Genomic DNA, 15,596 nt, shown 5'->3' with positions numbered 1-15,596 from the left:
ACCCAGATCGCCAATGAAGGCTACCAGTCTACTGCACCGTCTACCACCAAAAGGCAGTTAGCTGCTGCTGTGTAGCAATGCAGTCCCACGTCTGCCGGCACCCAGATGACATATGGTGACGGTGAGCTGAGCGGGCTCCATGCTTGCCGTGGTATGTTGTCTGCACAGGTAACCCAGGTAAAAAGGCGCAAATCTATTGTCTGCCGTTGCTGTGACGGAGGGGGAGGGGCCTGACGACATGTACCCAGAACCTCCCGTGACACTGTTTTGCATCATCCGGGCATTGGGATCTCAACCCAGAATTCCAATGGGCGGCGGGAACTGTGGGATAGCTACCCATAGTGCAATGCTCCGGAAGTCGACGCTAGCCTCGGTACTGTGGACGCAGTCCGCCGACTAGAGCACTTAGAGCATTTTATGTGAGGACACACACAATCGGCTGTATACAACCAATTTCTATAAAACCGGCTTCTATAAATTCGACCTAATTTTGTAGTGTAGACATACCCTTAGATGCCTTTATAGCATTTCACAGTTTGTCGGCCCTCTGAAATAAACTGATGCAGTGTCAGTAATGGGCTGTATAATGCTCCAGTCAAAAGAGAGAGAGAGAGGGTGGGGGAAGGGAAGAGAACTTATTCTAAATGTTAAGTAAAAGATATGAAATGTTCAGTGAAAAGAAAAATAAACCTCTTTCACATCTATCCCTCAAGACACCGCACAATACAAAGGGCTAAGTAATAATGTCAGTGCAGTTAAGCAAGGTTAATTCTTTTCTGGTAATGCTCGTGTAATAGGGTTTGAATTTCCATCTGATTTCATTTTTGTGGGTAAGCTACAATGAAACTTAAATGGTTACAATGAAAATGTTAGATTAGTGCAAAAAAGGTTGACATTTTACTTTTAGCATGAACATCCTCTAATAATAAATAATAATAATAATAATATTAACCTGGGTAATGTCTTAATCTCCCTTACCTTTTTGCCAAAACAATCCATATTTGTTTAAATCTGATTGATAGGAAAACAGCAGGACGCTGCCTTTGTAGCAGAAGGAATGGAAGCTGGTGAGCTGTGAGGAAAGACTGAGATCCAAATAGGGTTTTTAATTGGGGTTACTTGGGTTCTTTCAAGTATTGTAGATTACTTATTAGACAAGCAAGACTAGTATGAATAATGATGCTGTAAATAAAATATAGGAACATTTTTTCCTATATTTTGTTTTTTAAATCCACCCCAATTTCATACAAAAATTTAATTCAGAAACTGGTAGTTCCTCGGAGAAATGGGAAGGCTGAGATACTGTGATGGTTCCCTTTTAGTGGGAGCAGCACATGGCTGGTGTTCTGGCTTTTATTCGCTATTTTTACCAACCGTGTTTTATTTGGTATGTAACTCTTCCTTTCCTCCCTGGGTTACTTTGGAGCCGGCAACAGTCACCTGTGTGCCTGATGTTGTTGAATTAAAGCAGATCCTGGGTATCCCAGTGGTGATGTAGGATAGGTGGGAACCCTCTATCCACCCCTCTGCTGCAGTCCCTTTACTCCTAAAGGAGTTTAACATTGGCGGTGCTTCCACCTGGCTGGCCCCTGTACACACTTGATGGTGTGCCTAGGCACAGCAACAGTCTCTGCCCTGGCTTCAGGCGAAGCCACCAACCATCTCTGAAGCTCCCTGCTCAGTCAAGGCCCCTCCTAGCAGCAGCTCCTGGTAAGAACAGAGCTTCACTACAGCAATCTGTCTCCTCTCTCAAAATGGAGCCCAATGCCTGCCTTCCCTGCACTGCCTGGAAGAAGAGTCTCTCACTCTTTCCCCAAGACATCATGGGGGTTGTAGTCTCTAAGGCTAGATTTCAGCACACAGAACCTTCCCCAGAACACTGCCAGTAAAGTTCAGAGGCCCCTCTAGTAAAGGGTGCCTACCTGTATTTTTTTCTTTTATAATTTACTTGATGGACACTTGTGTGTGTTCTTCTTGCCCTAGGGCTGCCATTCCTGGTACCCTAGCAGCAGCCACCTCCATCTGCAGCTTAAACTTGTAAATAAAATCTGTGCAGCTGTGTGCTGTGTCAAAGACAAATTCTGTGTCCATCTCCTGTCTTTTACAATTGTTCTCCATGGGGGCTCACAAATATGTTTGGCACCGGACCCAAAAAGTTAATCCACCTAGTACAACAGGCATTGAAGGAGCTGTTAACACATGTGGTGGGTATACCCCCCCCCCCCGCCCAACCCTCCATGGTGAGCAGTAGGCCATCTTTCCGCAATGGAGATGAATGTGAAACACACGGTACGGAATAAAGTAACCATAAGGTACAAGGGGAAGTGGATTAAGAGCTTCAAAGTTGAAATATTATAGTAATATGATCCATATAGGCATCAAGATACAGAAACAGAGGGACCAGAGCAATGATTAGTTAGTTCCTGGTTTACTCTCTACTCACATTTCCTTCTCTGAATCCTCTTGCTCCATTCACTCTTTGCCTGCCTCCTAACCAGCCCCTTTGAACTCTTCTCGTCTCCCTCTCTGACATCACCAAGCAACCTCCCAGTTACATTGGGCTCTGCCCATGAAGTGCATTTCATCTGTAAAATCTCCCTTGATGACTTTTCCTAGCAATCCCCACTGCTTGGAGCTTGCAACATCCTCATCCCTTTACCTCTCCTCTCTTCATGTGCTCTGCTTCCTGAGTCCGCAACCCAGCAACTCCCAACTCCCCATACAGCTTCAGATACTATTATAATAAACTCGGTGACACCAATAGATGTGTGTGCATGTGGTCCCCTTTAGAGTGCCTAAATCTTTAACTTCAGAAATAATGTTACACTCCAGCTATGAAGCTGATCTCTTTAGTTTTATGTGTAAGCAGAGTGAGAATGAGCTCTCCCCTGACATCTGGTGGTGAGCTGTAGAAAAGGACTTCAGGAACTGATCTTGTTTGCATGGGCACACCCACCCTGCCTAGCATCAAGGGACTGCTTGCCCAGATGGTCACTTTGGCTGCTGTGGGATCCCAAGTCTCTGTTATTGGGGCAGGTGTAATAAAGTGTTGTTATTCTGGTTATGTGAATCAAGGACTGTAGAACTGTACTTGGCATTTTATGACTGAGGGACTTGCCCTCAACTAAGCAGCACTCGCTACGCAAGGGACATGGGTCCCACAGCCCAGTAAATTGAAAGAGTTTGGGGATAGATGTTTGTATTTGGTAGTATGGGCCCTGGATACCACCCTGATCTTTTCTTTGTCCACTGTGTAACAATAGAGCTAATTTTGACCCCATTAGAAGTCCTATTACAGGCTGTGGAGCTGAAATCACTAATACTTAGGTCTAAGCATTAGATCTACTGTGGGCTAGTGGTTCTTAATGCACCACCACCACTGAGGCTCCGCTACTTACAGCTGAAATCACTGAGAGCTGTGGTAAATGGGGGCGGGACTGGTGGAGAAGTACAGCCAGCTGGGTGGCTGGTAGGATGGCTAGTGGAGAAGACTGTAGCAAAACCCCACAGAGAGGGGTGGTAATCAGCTGTCAACCTGAGCAGTGCAGCATGTAAAGTGCCCCCACCCAGGCTGGGAGGTGAACTCTGCAGATGAACTTCTGAACTCTGGGGCTGCACTGGCCAAGGACAGAAATGATGAGTTAGGTGACTGGTAGGTTGCTGGACTTATGACCCTGAGGGGAAAAGGACAATGCCAAAGTCACTTGGGGGTGAGTCAGTTGCTCATGGTTTGTGTTATGAATCCTGTTTGTGGTGTTCCCCAAAATAATGCCATGTTGTTTCCCTCCTTTATTAAAAGACTTTTGCTACACTCAGACTCTGTCTTTGCAGGGGAAGTATTGCCCCTTGGACGTTGTAAGTAATTGTCCCAGTGACCTGGGACGCGGAGGGGCTTGAGGCGGTTTAGGGTTGTGTTATTGAAAAGGAACCGCTAGATCCTGCACCCGGCCCTTGTTGCTGCCAGCTCTGATGGGTAGAAGGGTTACATATGAAACAGTTGAAGTTAGAGCCTCAGCTGGTGCAAATAAAGTCCAATGAGCAGCTGTAGAGTTTTTTTTTTTAAATATCCAATTCAGTCTTGGAGCAAGATTCATTGGGGCTGAGATTTTCAAATCCATTACAGAGATGTGAATACCCCATTGCCATCAAAATTAATGTAAATACAAGTGTATCCAAATCCCTTTGAAAGTCCCCCCCCCTTCACTTCCACAGCCTCTGTTCACCAATGCCTGTGACTGAGAACCACAAAACAACTTTTAGGAAAAGACCTCCCTGCGTTTGCTAAGAACTGGAGAAGATCTCTGCAGGATTCAGCCCTAAGTTCCAACTACAAAACAGCACATTTGGATAGTTGTAACCTGAAAGAGTTGAATCAGACTTACCCAGTTCACCTGGGAGAAGACATGAAGAGAAGTGGTTAGAAAAGTCCTGAGTTGCGAGTGCTTTCATGTGGTGTCTTACACAAAGAGTGCCTCAGACCCTCTCAGCGGCATATGTCATTATTAGTTACCAACCACAATTGGTTACACAGGTAACTCCTGCAGCTGATGTCATTGTTTACTCCCCTATTAGTGTATTCTCAGCCTTCCCTAATATGACAGGCAAGTTACACTTTGCAGGTTCCTTTAATTTACACACTTTATAGGCCATATTCAGGCCCAGTGTCATTAGATGACTTACCCCAGGAATGATTCTATTTCCACCTGTTTGGTTCTTCTTGTAACAGGCCCACATTGTGGTGGAGGCTCAGGGGTGCAAGGGTAGCATAATCATAGAATATCAGGGTTGGAAGAGACCTCAGGAGGTCATCTAGTCCAACCCCCTGCTCAGAGCAGGGCCAATCCCCAACTCCCTAAATGTCCCCCTCAAGGATTGAACTCACAATCCTGGGTTTAGAAGGCTAATGCTCAAACTACTGAGCTATCCCTCCCCCCAAAAGTCCAGCCTGGTTCTGTCAGTGCAGGCTGGGGAAATTGTGGGTAGGACTGACCAGAACAAAAGAATTCATTTTAAATAAATTTGAGGTTTAAGCATTTTGTTTAATTTCTTATTGGGAGAATGAACGAACACACACACACACACACACACGATGTGGGGTCGGTCAGATTCCATACCCTACCCTGAGAACAGGGATCTAGGACCTGTGACTCCCACATCTCAGGTGGGTTCCCTAAGCACTGGGCTACTGTTTTTTGCTGTTCCTCTCTTTCCTTATGACCAGAAATTCCATCCTTTTGCTGAGAGCCCTGGCTAACCATGTTTAAACTGATTCAGTTCTCTGAAAAGTTTTGGTTCTGACAAATCATCGTTTTCCATCAAAAAACCTCAAGTTGCAATATCTGCAGTGGAATGGTGGAATTCTCCCTTGCAACTCCCAGGAAGGAGAAAGCCTTGATTCTGTGTATACATCACCTCCATATGGCACTGATCCAACACCCATTGAAATAAAAGAGTGGTCCCATTGGATTAGGTGGGTTTTCGGTCACTCCTTATGGCTTTAAATTCATCCCTGGGAAGAGTGGACAAAGTAGGTTTTAATTGCATCTTCACTAGACCACTGGCCTTTGTGCTGACCCTCAACCCAGTTACAAGTATCACCTTGTGGTGATTAGAAATTCAGCTCTCAAGTGGGCTCCATTATGTCTCAAATGTGCTGGGATCACAGATCAGGGTGACTGTTACCGCAGAAGCCCAGGTTGCTTCTACGTAGAGGTGAGGGATGATAGTGGGTGGAAGGAAGCAGGACAGGGCTGTATAAAGGCTTAGAATTAATCCCTTGAACCTATCCTGTATCAGTAACTTCATTCTCATGCAAGAGCAGCCAAGACAACAGTGGTCTGGTGAGAAAATGCTGCTGACAATGCCCAGGAAGAAGTACTTGGAGGATGGAGGTCAGGTGTTCTTGACCAAGGGGGAGATGGCTGTGAGATGAGATTGGACTAATTCAGAATCTGACCAGATTTATGGCCTGCTAGAAGAGCTTTTCCTTGGGGAAATGTTTCCTTTCACAAGTGGAATAATTTTTAAAGTGTAACACATACCTCAAACAGAGCTTCCTCTCACCAGGGAAGGCAGACAAGAAACATTTTAAATAATCAGAAGTTCCTTTGCATCACTGCGGTCAATGGAGACATTCCAATTTACACCAGCTAAGGATGAGGTCCTGACAGTTTTCAAAACACTTTATAAAATGGGAAATGCAAAGCTCCATTTTAATGAAAATCAAATAGCCCCAAATCCTGAGGTTATGTTATGAATTGCTATTGGGCTAGACATGAGAGACCTTGATGTGCTGTTATGAAAATAACCATTTAAAAACAATCTGTGGCATCAAATTCTAGTAACAATCTGTAGATATAAAACATTCAGGAGTGTTTGTGAAGTGCTTTGAAACCCCCCATTCTGAGGAGGCCTCTGAACGCTCAGCCATTTCAGTTCATCCTTGTTTTGTTTGCAAAGGAGCAGAGGCCCTTTGAGGTTCAGTTCACAGAGGGAGGCGGGGCAGAGTCAGAAATAGGAATCCAGACTGCTGGGTTCTTATACAATATGGTAACTACCAGTCCTGAGCCCGGTTAGACTTTGTTACATGACAGCATTAGTAACATGTCTTGTTAAATATTATTTAACATGGCTTCCAAATGTGAGACTAACAGGAGAGTAATTGTAGAGACTCATTCACATATTATATTTTTGGTGAGATTGATGGTCAGAGCAGGAGTCAGAGAGCAGGTACCAAACCCAAGTGTCACAGCTGGAGTCAGGAACCAGAGCCGAGGGTCAGACCTGGGTTAGCTGGAGTGAGGGAAGGCTGGGTCCAAGGCAGGGGCAAGACTGGGAATGAGCAGGAGCATCTCAGCCGTGGTGAACAGCTTGAGAAGCTGCTGACCTGCTGCTGTTGCTGGGCTCAAGGGCTGCTCTGTTGACCCTTCCAGCCAATCAGGCAGTGGAGCCAATTAGGCAGCTTGCTACAGGCTAACTGTGTTCATTAGGTTACCCAGAAACTTGCTCTGCTGAAGGTCCTGATTCCTGACAACCACCTCCCCGTCCATCCATTTTGTGTGGGGTTAGGTGAGTCGAGGGCCACCCGGGGGGGGGGGCAAATGGGGCAATTTGCCCCCGGCCCCACCTCTGCCTTCCCCCATCCCCCGGCACCTCAGCGCGCCGGTCCGGAGCGGCCCTGGACAGTGTTGCAGTGGCCTGGCTCTGGTGGGGCCTGAGTTCCTCCCGCTGAGTCAGAGCCGCATGGTAAGGGGGCGGGGCTGTGAGCTCTGGTCCCACCGGAACCACGTCCCTGCAGCGCTGTCCAGGGACCAGGGTAGCTCCTGACGCAGCACGCTGAGGCTCCAAGAGAGGGGAGAGGCAGCGGTAACCCAGGAGTGGCCCTGGACAGTGCTACTGGGGGAGGGGGGTGGTCAGGGGACAGGGGGTTGGATTGTGGGCATTCTGGGGGTCTGTCAGGACCCGCGGGGGTGGGGTGGATAGGGGTCGGGGCAGTAAGGGGACAGGGGGGTTGGTGGGAGGTGGGGTCCTGGGGTGGTGGTTGGCGGGGGGCGGTGAGGGGACAAGGAGCAGGATGGGTTGGGTATTCTGAGGGGGGCAGTCGGGGGCAGGAAGTGGATGGGGATTGGATAGGGGGCAGGGCCAGGCTGCTTGGGGAGGCACAGCCTTCCCTACCCTAAAGTTCATTCAGCAGTTTGAGGCTTGCAGACAACTATTTAACACAATGAGCCAAGCTGTTATCTTTTCCCTTAGGGCTACCATCCCTTTCACTTCTCACATGCCAAATTATAGTCTACGTTTAATTTCAGTGCCATAGGGAGAGTCATGTCAGGGGAGGGGAGCTTCATTTCAAATTAGCCACTTTAGATTAACAGTGGTAGAGCCAAGAGAGCCATGGGGGATGGATCACATGAGAAGAGCAATATCCTACACCACCTACCTCCTTCCCAACTCTACCAAAGGAGACCCTCCTCCCCTGCATTCCCTGAGGCTCCAGAGGGGTTAATTCAGTGGTTCTCAAACTTTTGTACTGGTGACCCCTTTCACATAGCAAACCTCTGAGTGTGACTCCCCCCTTATAAATTTAAAACACTTTTTTATATATTTAACACCATTATAAATGCTGGAGGCAAAGCAGGGTTTGAGGTGGAGGCTGACAGCTCGCAACCCCCAGTAATAACCTCGTGACCCCCTGAGGGGTCCCGACCCCCAGTTTGAGAACCCGTGGGTTAATTTCATTTTAGCACCCTGTGTCCATTCACATGCATGTGCTATTTTGAGCATTTCAGTTTTCACAACATAGGCTCATCCCAGATTCTGGAACAAGCTCAAATGCTCAGTTCGTGGAGTATGTACATAAGCTATACTAAAGACAAACCCACAGTAACTGTCTCCAGTTTGTGAGGGACCCCGTGGAGCCAGTCTCAAGTAAACAGATAAATTCATGGAGGTTAAGTCCATAAATGGCTATTAGCCAGGCTGGGTAAGGAATGGTGTCCCTAGCCTCTGTTTGTCAGAGGGTGGAGATGGACAATTGGAGAGAGATCATTTGATCATTGCCTGTTAGGTTCACTCCCTCTGGGGCACTTGACATTGGCCACTGTCGGTAGACAGGATACTGGGCTGGATGGACCTTTGGTCTGACCCAGTCTGGCCGTTCTTACGTTCTAACCTAAATGAACCCAAAGTTATGGAGACAGATATGAGTCAAGGAAGCCAGCAGAGTATCAGAAACCTGGAAAAATCTCTGACTCTGTTGCTGGCACAGAGGCCCGAGGACAGCAACAGCGGGGTCCGTTGCCCGGTGTGCTTCGCGCCAATAAACACACCAGGGTGGAGAAGCAATCAAAGTTTATTTGAGATCTCAAAGTGGTGCAAGGAGACAGGCACACCAACAAAAGCAGCCTTTGTCTTTTATACAGTTTGCAGCTAAGCCTTTCCCTCCCCCCCCCGCCCTTTCTTACCCCCCCCCCCCTCCATTCCCACCTCTTCCCCTGTCTTCCTCTGGCTACATTACACGACCTTGGCAGTACAGCTTGTTCTTACTGTTTCTTTCTGCAAGCAATCTTGTCCTTCAGCTAGAAGCATGTAGGATTCCCTTATCACTACTGCTTCCCAGCTGCTGGCCTGTGAGGTTAGTAAAGTTTAACATGCAGGGGCTTTGACTCACTTAGGCCTAGAGCAGGTGGGGGGGGAGGCTTCATCGACTCTCGGGTCTTCCAACCCCCCGAGTTACCTAGGGTGATGCCTAGTGACACCAACAACTCCCTCCTTTGAGAATACTTAAGCTTTTGGCTGAGTTTTCTCATATTCTGTGGACAAGATACGATTGAGTGCCATGCAGCTGGGGTTCTCAATGAGAGGGTCTACCAGGATTTTAGAGCATACCCAGCAGTTAGAGAAGTTAAACTCTTGGGCAAAGCAAACCTTCAGGGCCACATACATATTTGTTTTTAAGATTTTAGGGATTTCTTTTTATTCTGCATGTGCCTGGGGGGAAACGGGAGTCAATGAGAGGAGAGCCCCTCTGGCAAAGAGTAACACAGTGGCAGACCCTGGACCTGATTTCATTTTTGGGCAGGTGACCCTGGGGTCTAACAATAACAATTCCCCAAATACCCACAAAATAACAATTACCAATAGCAGGCAGACTAAAAACAAAAGGGACCAGGCTACCAGGTTAGGCCGGCCCTGTGAAAATAAACACAACCAAGGCTCAGAGTTTTCATGGGGAGTGCGCTGCAACTGTCCAAAGAGGTCACAGGGTATTTCCAGCAGACCTTATTGTCTTTTGAATAACAGTTTAAGTCCCAGGTCATTGCTGGCAGTCTTCTTTGCAGGCTGGATGGTCCACCGTTCAGGAGCGGGCACTGCCTTCAGATGGGAGTGATGAATCCAGTTCTTGTGTCCCTTGACCTTTGCTGCTGTGTGGGAGACCAGGAGGACTGTGTGGGGTCCCTTCCACTTCTCTTGGAGAGGCTCATCCTTCCAGGTCCGAATGAGAACAGAGTCACCAGGCTGCAGGGAGTGGACAGGGGCATCCAGCGGGAGAGGCTGCAAATTTCTGGTATACCTGTGGAGAGAACAGAGAACAGCAGACAGAGAGCACATATACTGAGATAAAAACCACAGCCTACCTCCCACTCCCCTGCCAGAACCGGTGTACCTTTTATAGGCCATGCCCTTCCAAACATAATCTCGAAGGGACTAAGTCCTAATCTGCCCTTAGGGAGAGCGCGAACTCAGAGCAAAACAAGGGGCAAAGCATCAGGCCATCGTAGGGAAGCCTCTCTGCCAGCGTGGGTGGTCTGATGTAGTTTCTGTAGCACTAGCCGTATTAGATTCTTTGGTAGGAGGATTTTTCCTTTCATGGAGTGGAGCCATCCCTCCTTTGTCCATTTGTAACAGTACTACTGCCGTCGGTATACCACTTATAAGCAGCATTCGGGAGGGGTTGATCTTTTAAATCCGGGCGGCTGGAGTATTGGGCATCTATGACTTCCAAACAGTCGTGTTCCTGCTCTTCTGTCTCCGGTAACAGGGTGGCTGGGTTAAGGGAGGGACAGGTTTGTAGGGTAACTTCAGGATTTTCTACAAGTTTAGCCTGATACCGAGCTACCCGAGCCTGTGTAAGCCAGAGACCACCCTTAGTATCCAGCAGGGCTTGGACCATGAGGGGAGTATACACTTGCACAGCTCCTCCCAGTGTTAGTTTTTCAGCTTCCCCAAGCACTAGGGCAGTTGCTGCAACCACCCGTAAACATGCCAGTCACCCCTTGGCAACTTGATCCAGTTGTTTAGAGAAATATGCCACGGGACATTTTCAGGTGCCTAATAACTGAGTAAGCACTCCCAGGGCCACCCCTTTCCTTTCATGCACATACAGTTGGAATGGCTTAGTGTGGTCTGGCAGACCCAGGGCTGCTAGGGTCTTTGGTTAGCACTTCTTTTATCTGTGAGAAAAGAAACCTAACACATTTCATTAATGCCTGGCAGTGTTTTGCAGATTTCATAGTTTCTTGGGCACAGTCAGGCCGCCCTCTTTTTTTGGTTGTCAGACAAGTCTTAGCTGTGAACAATGTCCTTAGATGGGGCCAGCATTTTATTTTTGGACTGAGCTTGCTAGCTATATTTTTTAGTTAACTCGTTTTGATTTGTTTTGTTTTGTTTTGGCTTTTTTTAACCTACAAAGGAAACTTTCACTTTTTATTTATACACTTTTTTTTAAACAATGAACACATACACATTGCCATTATACACCCTTCCAGTAAAATAACTTTTATACAGAGTTTTGGAGCAACAAACCAGGACGAGCACACCCACTTTTGAGGATTCCACTCAGTACAACCTCTGGTGTCCAATAGCTTTCCTTTTGAAAACCTTAAATGCCTTGTCGGCTTCTGAGGACCAGTGAAAGGGGTTGTGATCCGCTCCCTTAATGCATTAGTACAAGGGTTTAGCCCACAGTCCAAACTCTGGGATCCATATTTTGCAGAAGCCTGCCATGCCCCAAAATACCCTGAGCTGTTTACGGTTGCTTGGGATAGGAATTTGACAGATAGCTTCCTTCCTTTCATTTGTAAGCTGACGCTCCCCCTGCCTTATGTGAAACCCTAAGTACAGTACTTCTGGGAGGGCGATCTGAGCCTTACTCTGTGCTACCCGATATCCTCGGAGTCCAACAAAGTTCAGGAGGCTCACAGTGGTTTTAAGGCAAGGGATTAGACCCACAGCGGCAATTAACAAGTCATTTACGTATTGCAGGAGGAGGACCCTGTCCTCATTGTCCCACTCCTCCAAGTCTCTGGCCAGGGCCTGGCTGAAAAGGGTGGGGGAATTTTTGAATCCCTGGGCTAGCACTGTCCAGCAAAGCTGCTTTTTAACCCTCCTTTTGTCCTCCCACTGGCTCCACCCTGGGGCTTGCAAGGCTGAGGGCTCAATTGCAAGGGTCATTATCCACGCTTTCTCGGGGGGTAAGGTGAGGGTTATTTCATCTTCTTTTACCTCCTTAGATGGTCTCTGCCAAATTGCCTTGATATTGTTCATAAGCTCCCAATCCCAGTATTTTTAACCTTTTTAGTTTCCTTTTCCTCCTCCTCAACAGCAGGGTCCTCATAAGGACATTACAATCATTCCAGTCAGGCTTATGGCTAGCCAGGCACCCCTCAAAGACTGAGATAAACTTGCTTGGGTTCGTGGAGAATTCCCCTGCCTGTGCCTTAAAGGCTGCTAGGTCCACTGGGTTAAAAGGCACATGGGTGTCTACCTGCATAGTAGTGGCCTGATTCCTATCTGAGCCATGTCTGGACACCACGGTCTCGGTGATCAAAGGATAAAATTCCACCGAGGGGGCAATCTCTGGGACCTGAGACACCTTGTCTTTATATGGTGGGAGTGTGATAGCCGGACCTGCCATTACAGCTGGGGGGGGGGGGGGGTTCTGGGGACTAACAGTAGCTACTACCAAACCTGTCAGAGTCAAATTACACTTTTGCAAAATATCTGACCTATTTCTTAGCAACATAAACAACTGTACATACATATGTTCATTCCATTTACCCGTTTGCTGACGAAACAGAAGTAATTGAAGGATCGTGTTATAATTAAGTGATCCCTCCGGTGGCCACCTTTCCTGGTCCTCTAGCTGATATTGAGGCCAGTCTACTGTACAGAACCTTTTTAATCTACTTTTAGTCAATGGATTCGATTCAAACACTTTCCAGTTTACCAGAATGCATTCTAAGGGCATACACCTTGCCCTGCCTGGAGTACTCTGTCCCTGCCCCATACCCTAGGGAGACATTGGGCGTCCCCAGGTCAAAACAGGTAAAAGTCCACACCACTGGACTGTTCCTACCTTATCCAAGGGACCGGTTCTGCACCATCGCCCGCTGCTGCTTCTCCACTACTCGAGCACGTTGCACCGTTGTGCCCTCCGGGGTCGACCAAACCACGTCTTCTCCAAGGCCCCCGATGAAGTCACCGGTGCGCGCTGGGCGTCGGTCGTCGCCGCAATCCGTCGGCCGCCAGGAGGGATCTGGGCAAGGCTAAATTTCAGCCTCGAGCCCCACATTGGGCTTTGATTTACTTAGGCCTAGAGCGGGTGGGCTTCATCGACTCTCGGGTCTTCCAACCCCCCGAGTTACCTAGGGTAATGCCTAGTGACACCAACAACTGGACGGGCTCAGGCGTTAGATCACAAGCTAAGGTGGTTCAAAAGCTTTGGAATTTTTTTAAGCAGATTTTTTTTTATTGTTTCTTTAAACAATCAAACACAGCAAGCAGCAAATATTTGGCCACACACTTCTGAAACCCCAAACCATGTTCAGGTTTTGGCAGACTAATTTCAGCTTTTCAATTCAAAAACGACAACAAATTTTGAAGGAAAGCAGACATTGTCCATGATTTTTTTTTGCTTTTTAAAAACCCCTAGTTTTCGATCAAAAAAAAGTTTTGACAGAAAATATTTGTCCAACCATTTTAATGAGCTTTAATGCCTTTTAGCACTAAGTGATGCTGAGAACTAGTGATACCTTGTAAAGGTGACTTGAAAATAAGTTCTCAAAACTGGGTTTGTGCCGAGATGTGGAAAGTTTTTAAATGTTTATTTTTCCCAGGGCTGCCCAGGCAGGGAGGAGGGGGAGCAAGTGGGGCAATTTGTCCCGGGGCCACAGGGGCCCCCACGAGAATATAGTATTCTATAGTATTGCAACTTTTTTTTATGGAAGGGGCCCCCAAAATTGCTTTGCCCCAGGCCCCCTGAATCCTCTGGGCGGCCCTGGGTGCGTCCTGAGAACACCTCCTGGATCGGGCCCTGCAGGCCAGACAGATGAGGGAATGGAACCCTCTGGGGTGTCGGCGTGAGGCAGGTTCATGAGCACCTAGACTGATGCGGCTGTGCGCCTGCTCACTGGCAGAAACTTAAGCACTTGGGGGCTTTAAATGTGGAAGTGTAGGTGCTGTTTGGCCGTTTTGGGTGCAGTTTTGTTTTTGTTCAGTTTTTTTGGGCTCACCCACATCTAGAGATTCTGGCAGGGCTGGGCTGGGCATGTCTGATTTTCTATGCACAGGCATAGGTGGTCTTATTGCTGTTATTTGAACTCTTTAGCTTTGGGTTCAAGAGCCTTGGCCAGAACTTTCTGAGCATCTTCTGCAGCCTCATCCAGAAAGTTCTTTAGCATGTAGCCTGTGGTCACAAGAGAAATTCCTCCGCCGGCTAGTGAGCCAAGGGCAGGGATAAACTTCAGAAGAAATTCAGCTACCATCAGTGCACCACATGCAGATCTGGAAAGCAGAGTCTGTGCAAAGTTGTGTGTTATTTCTGAGGCCAGTGGAGACTTTTTGATAGCCGATTTCAGCTCTGCAACGGGCTTGTCAACCTGCTCAGCCAGTCTAGTGAGAGACTCGTCATCCAAGCCAAAGGCCACACTGTAAAGAATCATGTGAGACACCAAGAGGGCTACATTACAGACGAAAGAGGGGCCTGGAACAGGAACAGCACCGACAACACATGACACGATGGCCGCTTCCCAAATATGCTTCTGCAGTGCAGCCTTTTTCTTCTCCAGGATCTTTGCCGAGATGTTGGGCATGGCCAGGATGAACACGTGTCTCTTCTGCGCATCCAGCTCATTCTCCAGTGTCTCCTGCAGGAGCTGGAAATCGTAGTCAGCCAGTTCCCAGTTGCAAAGCAGGAAAACCTGTGGGGAGGCCTCACCCACTGCTCTCAGGTTCTCTATGCAGTCCTCCCTTATCTTATGCAGGGTTTTCTCCTTGCTGAAATGCCTCTTCCTTCTTTCAGCATTCAAATCAGCATCCACTTTGGAGCGCACGTAGTAAAACCTCTTCCCCATCTTCTGAATCTCCTGGGCGAGGTTGGTGTGGTGGGAAGTGAAGCGCTCTGAGGCCATGATGATGAAGAAGTCATAGTTGTTGAAATGTACCTGCTTGAGGTATTTGTCTGGCTGAAAGTTCGGTGTCCCAATTCCTGGCAGGTCCCATATTGTTACACTTGAGAGTTTGGGGTGTGGGTAAGCATTTGGCTTCATCGTTTTTTGGGTTACTCCAGTCTCAGCAGCACCTTCATCATCATCATGCAGGCCCAGGATGGCATTGACGAAGGATGATTTCCCTGAACCTGATGGTCCTGTGATGGCGATATCCAGTGGGGTGTTTTCTAATGACTTTAGCTTCTCCTGAAGTTTAGCAGCTGCTGCCATGAGGTTTCCTGTCTCAACTACGGCCTGTAGTTCTTCTATTTCTGTTCTGGAGAGTCTACCAGCCATGGCAACCTTTGGCAGTGGCTCAGTTGCTCTTGCTACAGATCTTAGAAAAAGGAAAAGAAAAATTCCAGTGATTTATTTTTTAATCAGGATAAATCAAATCAGGTTGCAATTGGTTGGGGGGAGAAAGGTTAACTTTGACATCAATTTTAGCTGTATGAGGTTATGAGGGACAGTACTTGGTCCTGCTGTGAAGGCAGGGGACTGGACTTGACGACCTTTCAAGGTCCCTTCCAGTTCTATGAGATTGGTATATCTCCATATTATAATGAAGTTTAACACAGTCTGATTATCCTAAAAGCAAACACCCAACCT

At 47.6% G+C, this 15,596-nt stretch overlaps 2 protein-coding genes across 3 annotated transcripts in view; both read right to left on the bottom strand.

The window, feature by feature from the left end:
- The window catches only part of LOC101947108 (interferon-inducible GTPase 5-like), a 370,729-nt gene that overhangs the window by 39,907 nt on the left and 315,226 nt on the right, over positions 1 to 15,596 (bottom strand). The gene's annotated exons all lie outside the window — the stretch shown is intronic.
- LOC101932672 (interferon-inducible GTPase 5-like) lies at positions 14,091 to 15,296 on the bottom strand. Its single transcript, XM_065574623.1, has one exon. It carries the CDS (start codon positions 15,282 to 15,284, stop codon positions 14,091 to 14,093), a length of 1,194 nt encoding a protein of 397 aa, XP_065430695.1. The 5' UTR covers positions 15,285 to 15,296.

The sequence above is a fragment of the Chrysemys picta genome, chromosome 20 (assembly GCF_011386835.1).
Source record: "Chrysemys picta bellii isolate R12L10 chromosome 20, ASM1138683v2, whole genome shotgun sequence".
NCBI lineage: Eukaryota > Metazoa > Chordata > Testudines > Emydidae > Chrysemys > Chrysemys picta.
This window is presented reverse-complemented; position numbering and strand designations above follow the sequence as displayed.

Bases quoted from the DNA above. Each gene is read 5' to 3' on its own strand.
- LOC101932672 (XM_065574623.1), bottom strand. From the start codon at position 15,284: ATGGCTGGTAGACTCTCCAGAACAGAAATAGAAGAACTACAGGCCGTA.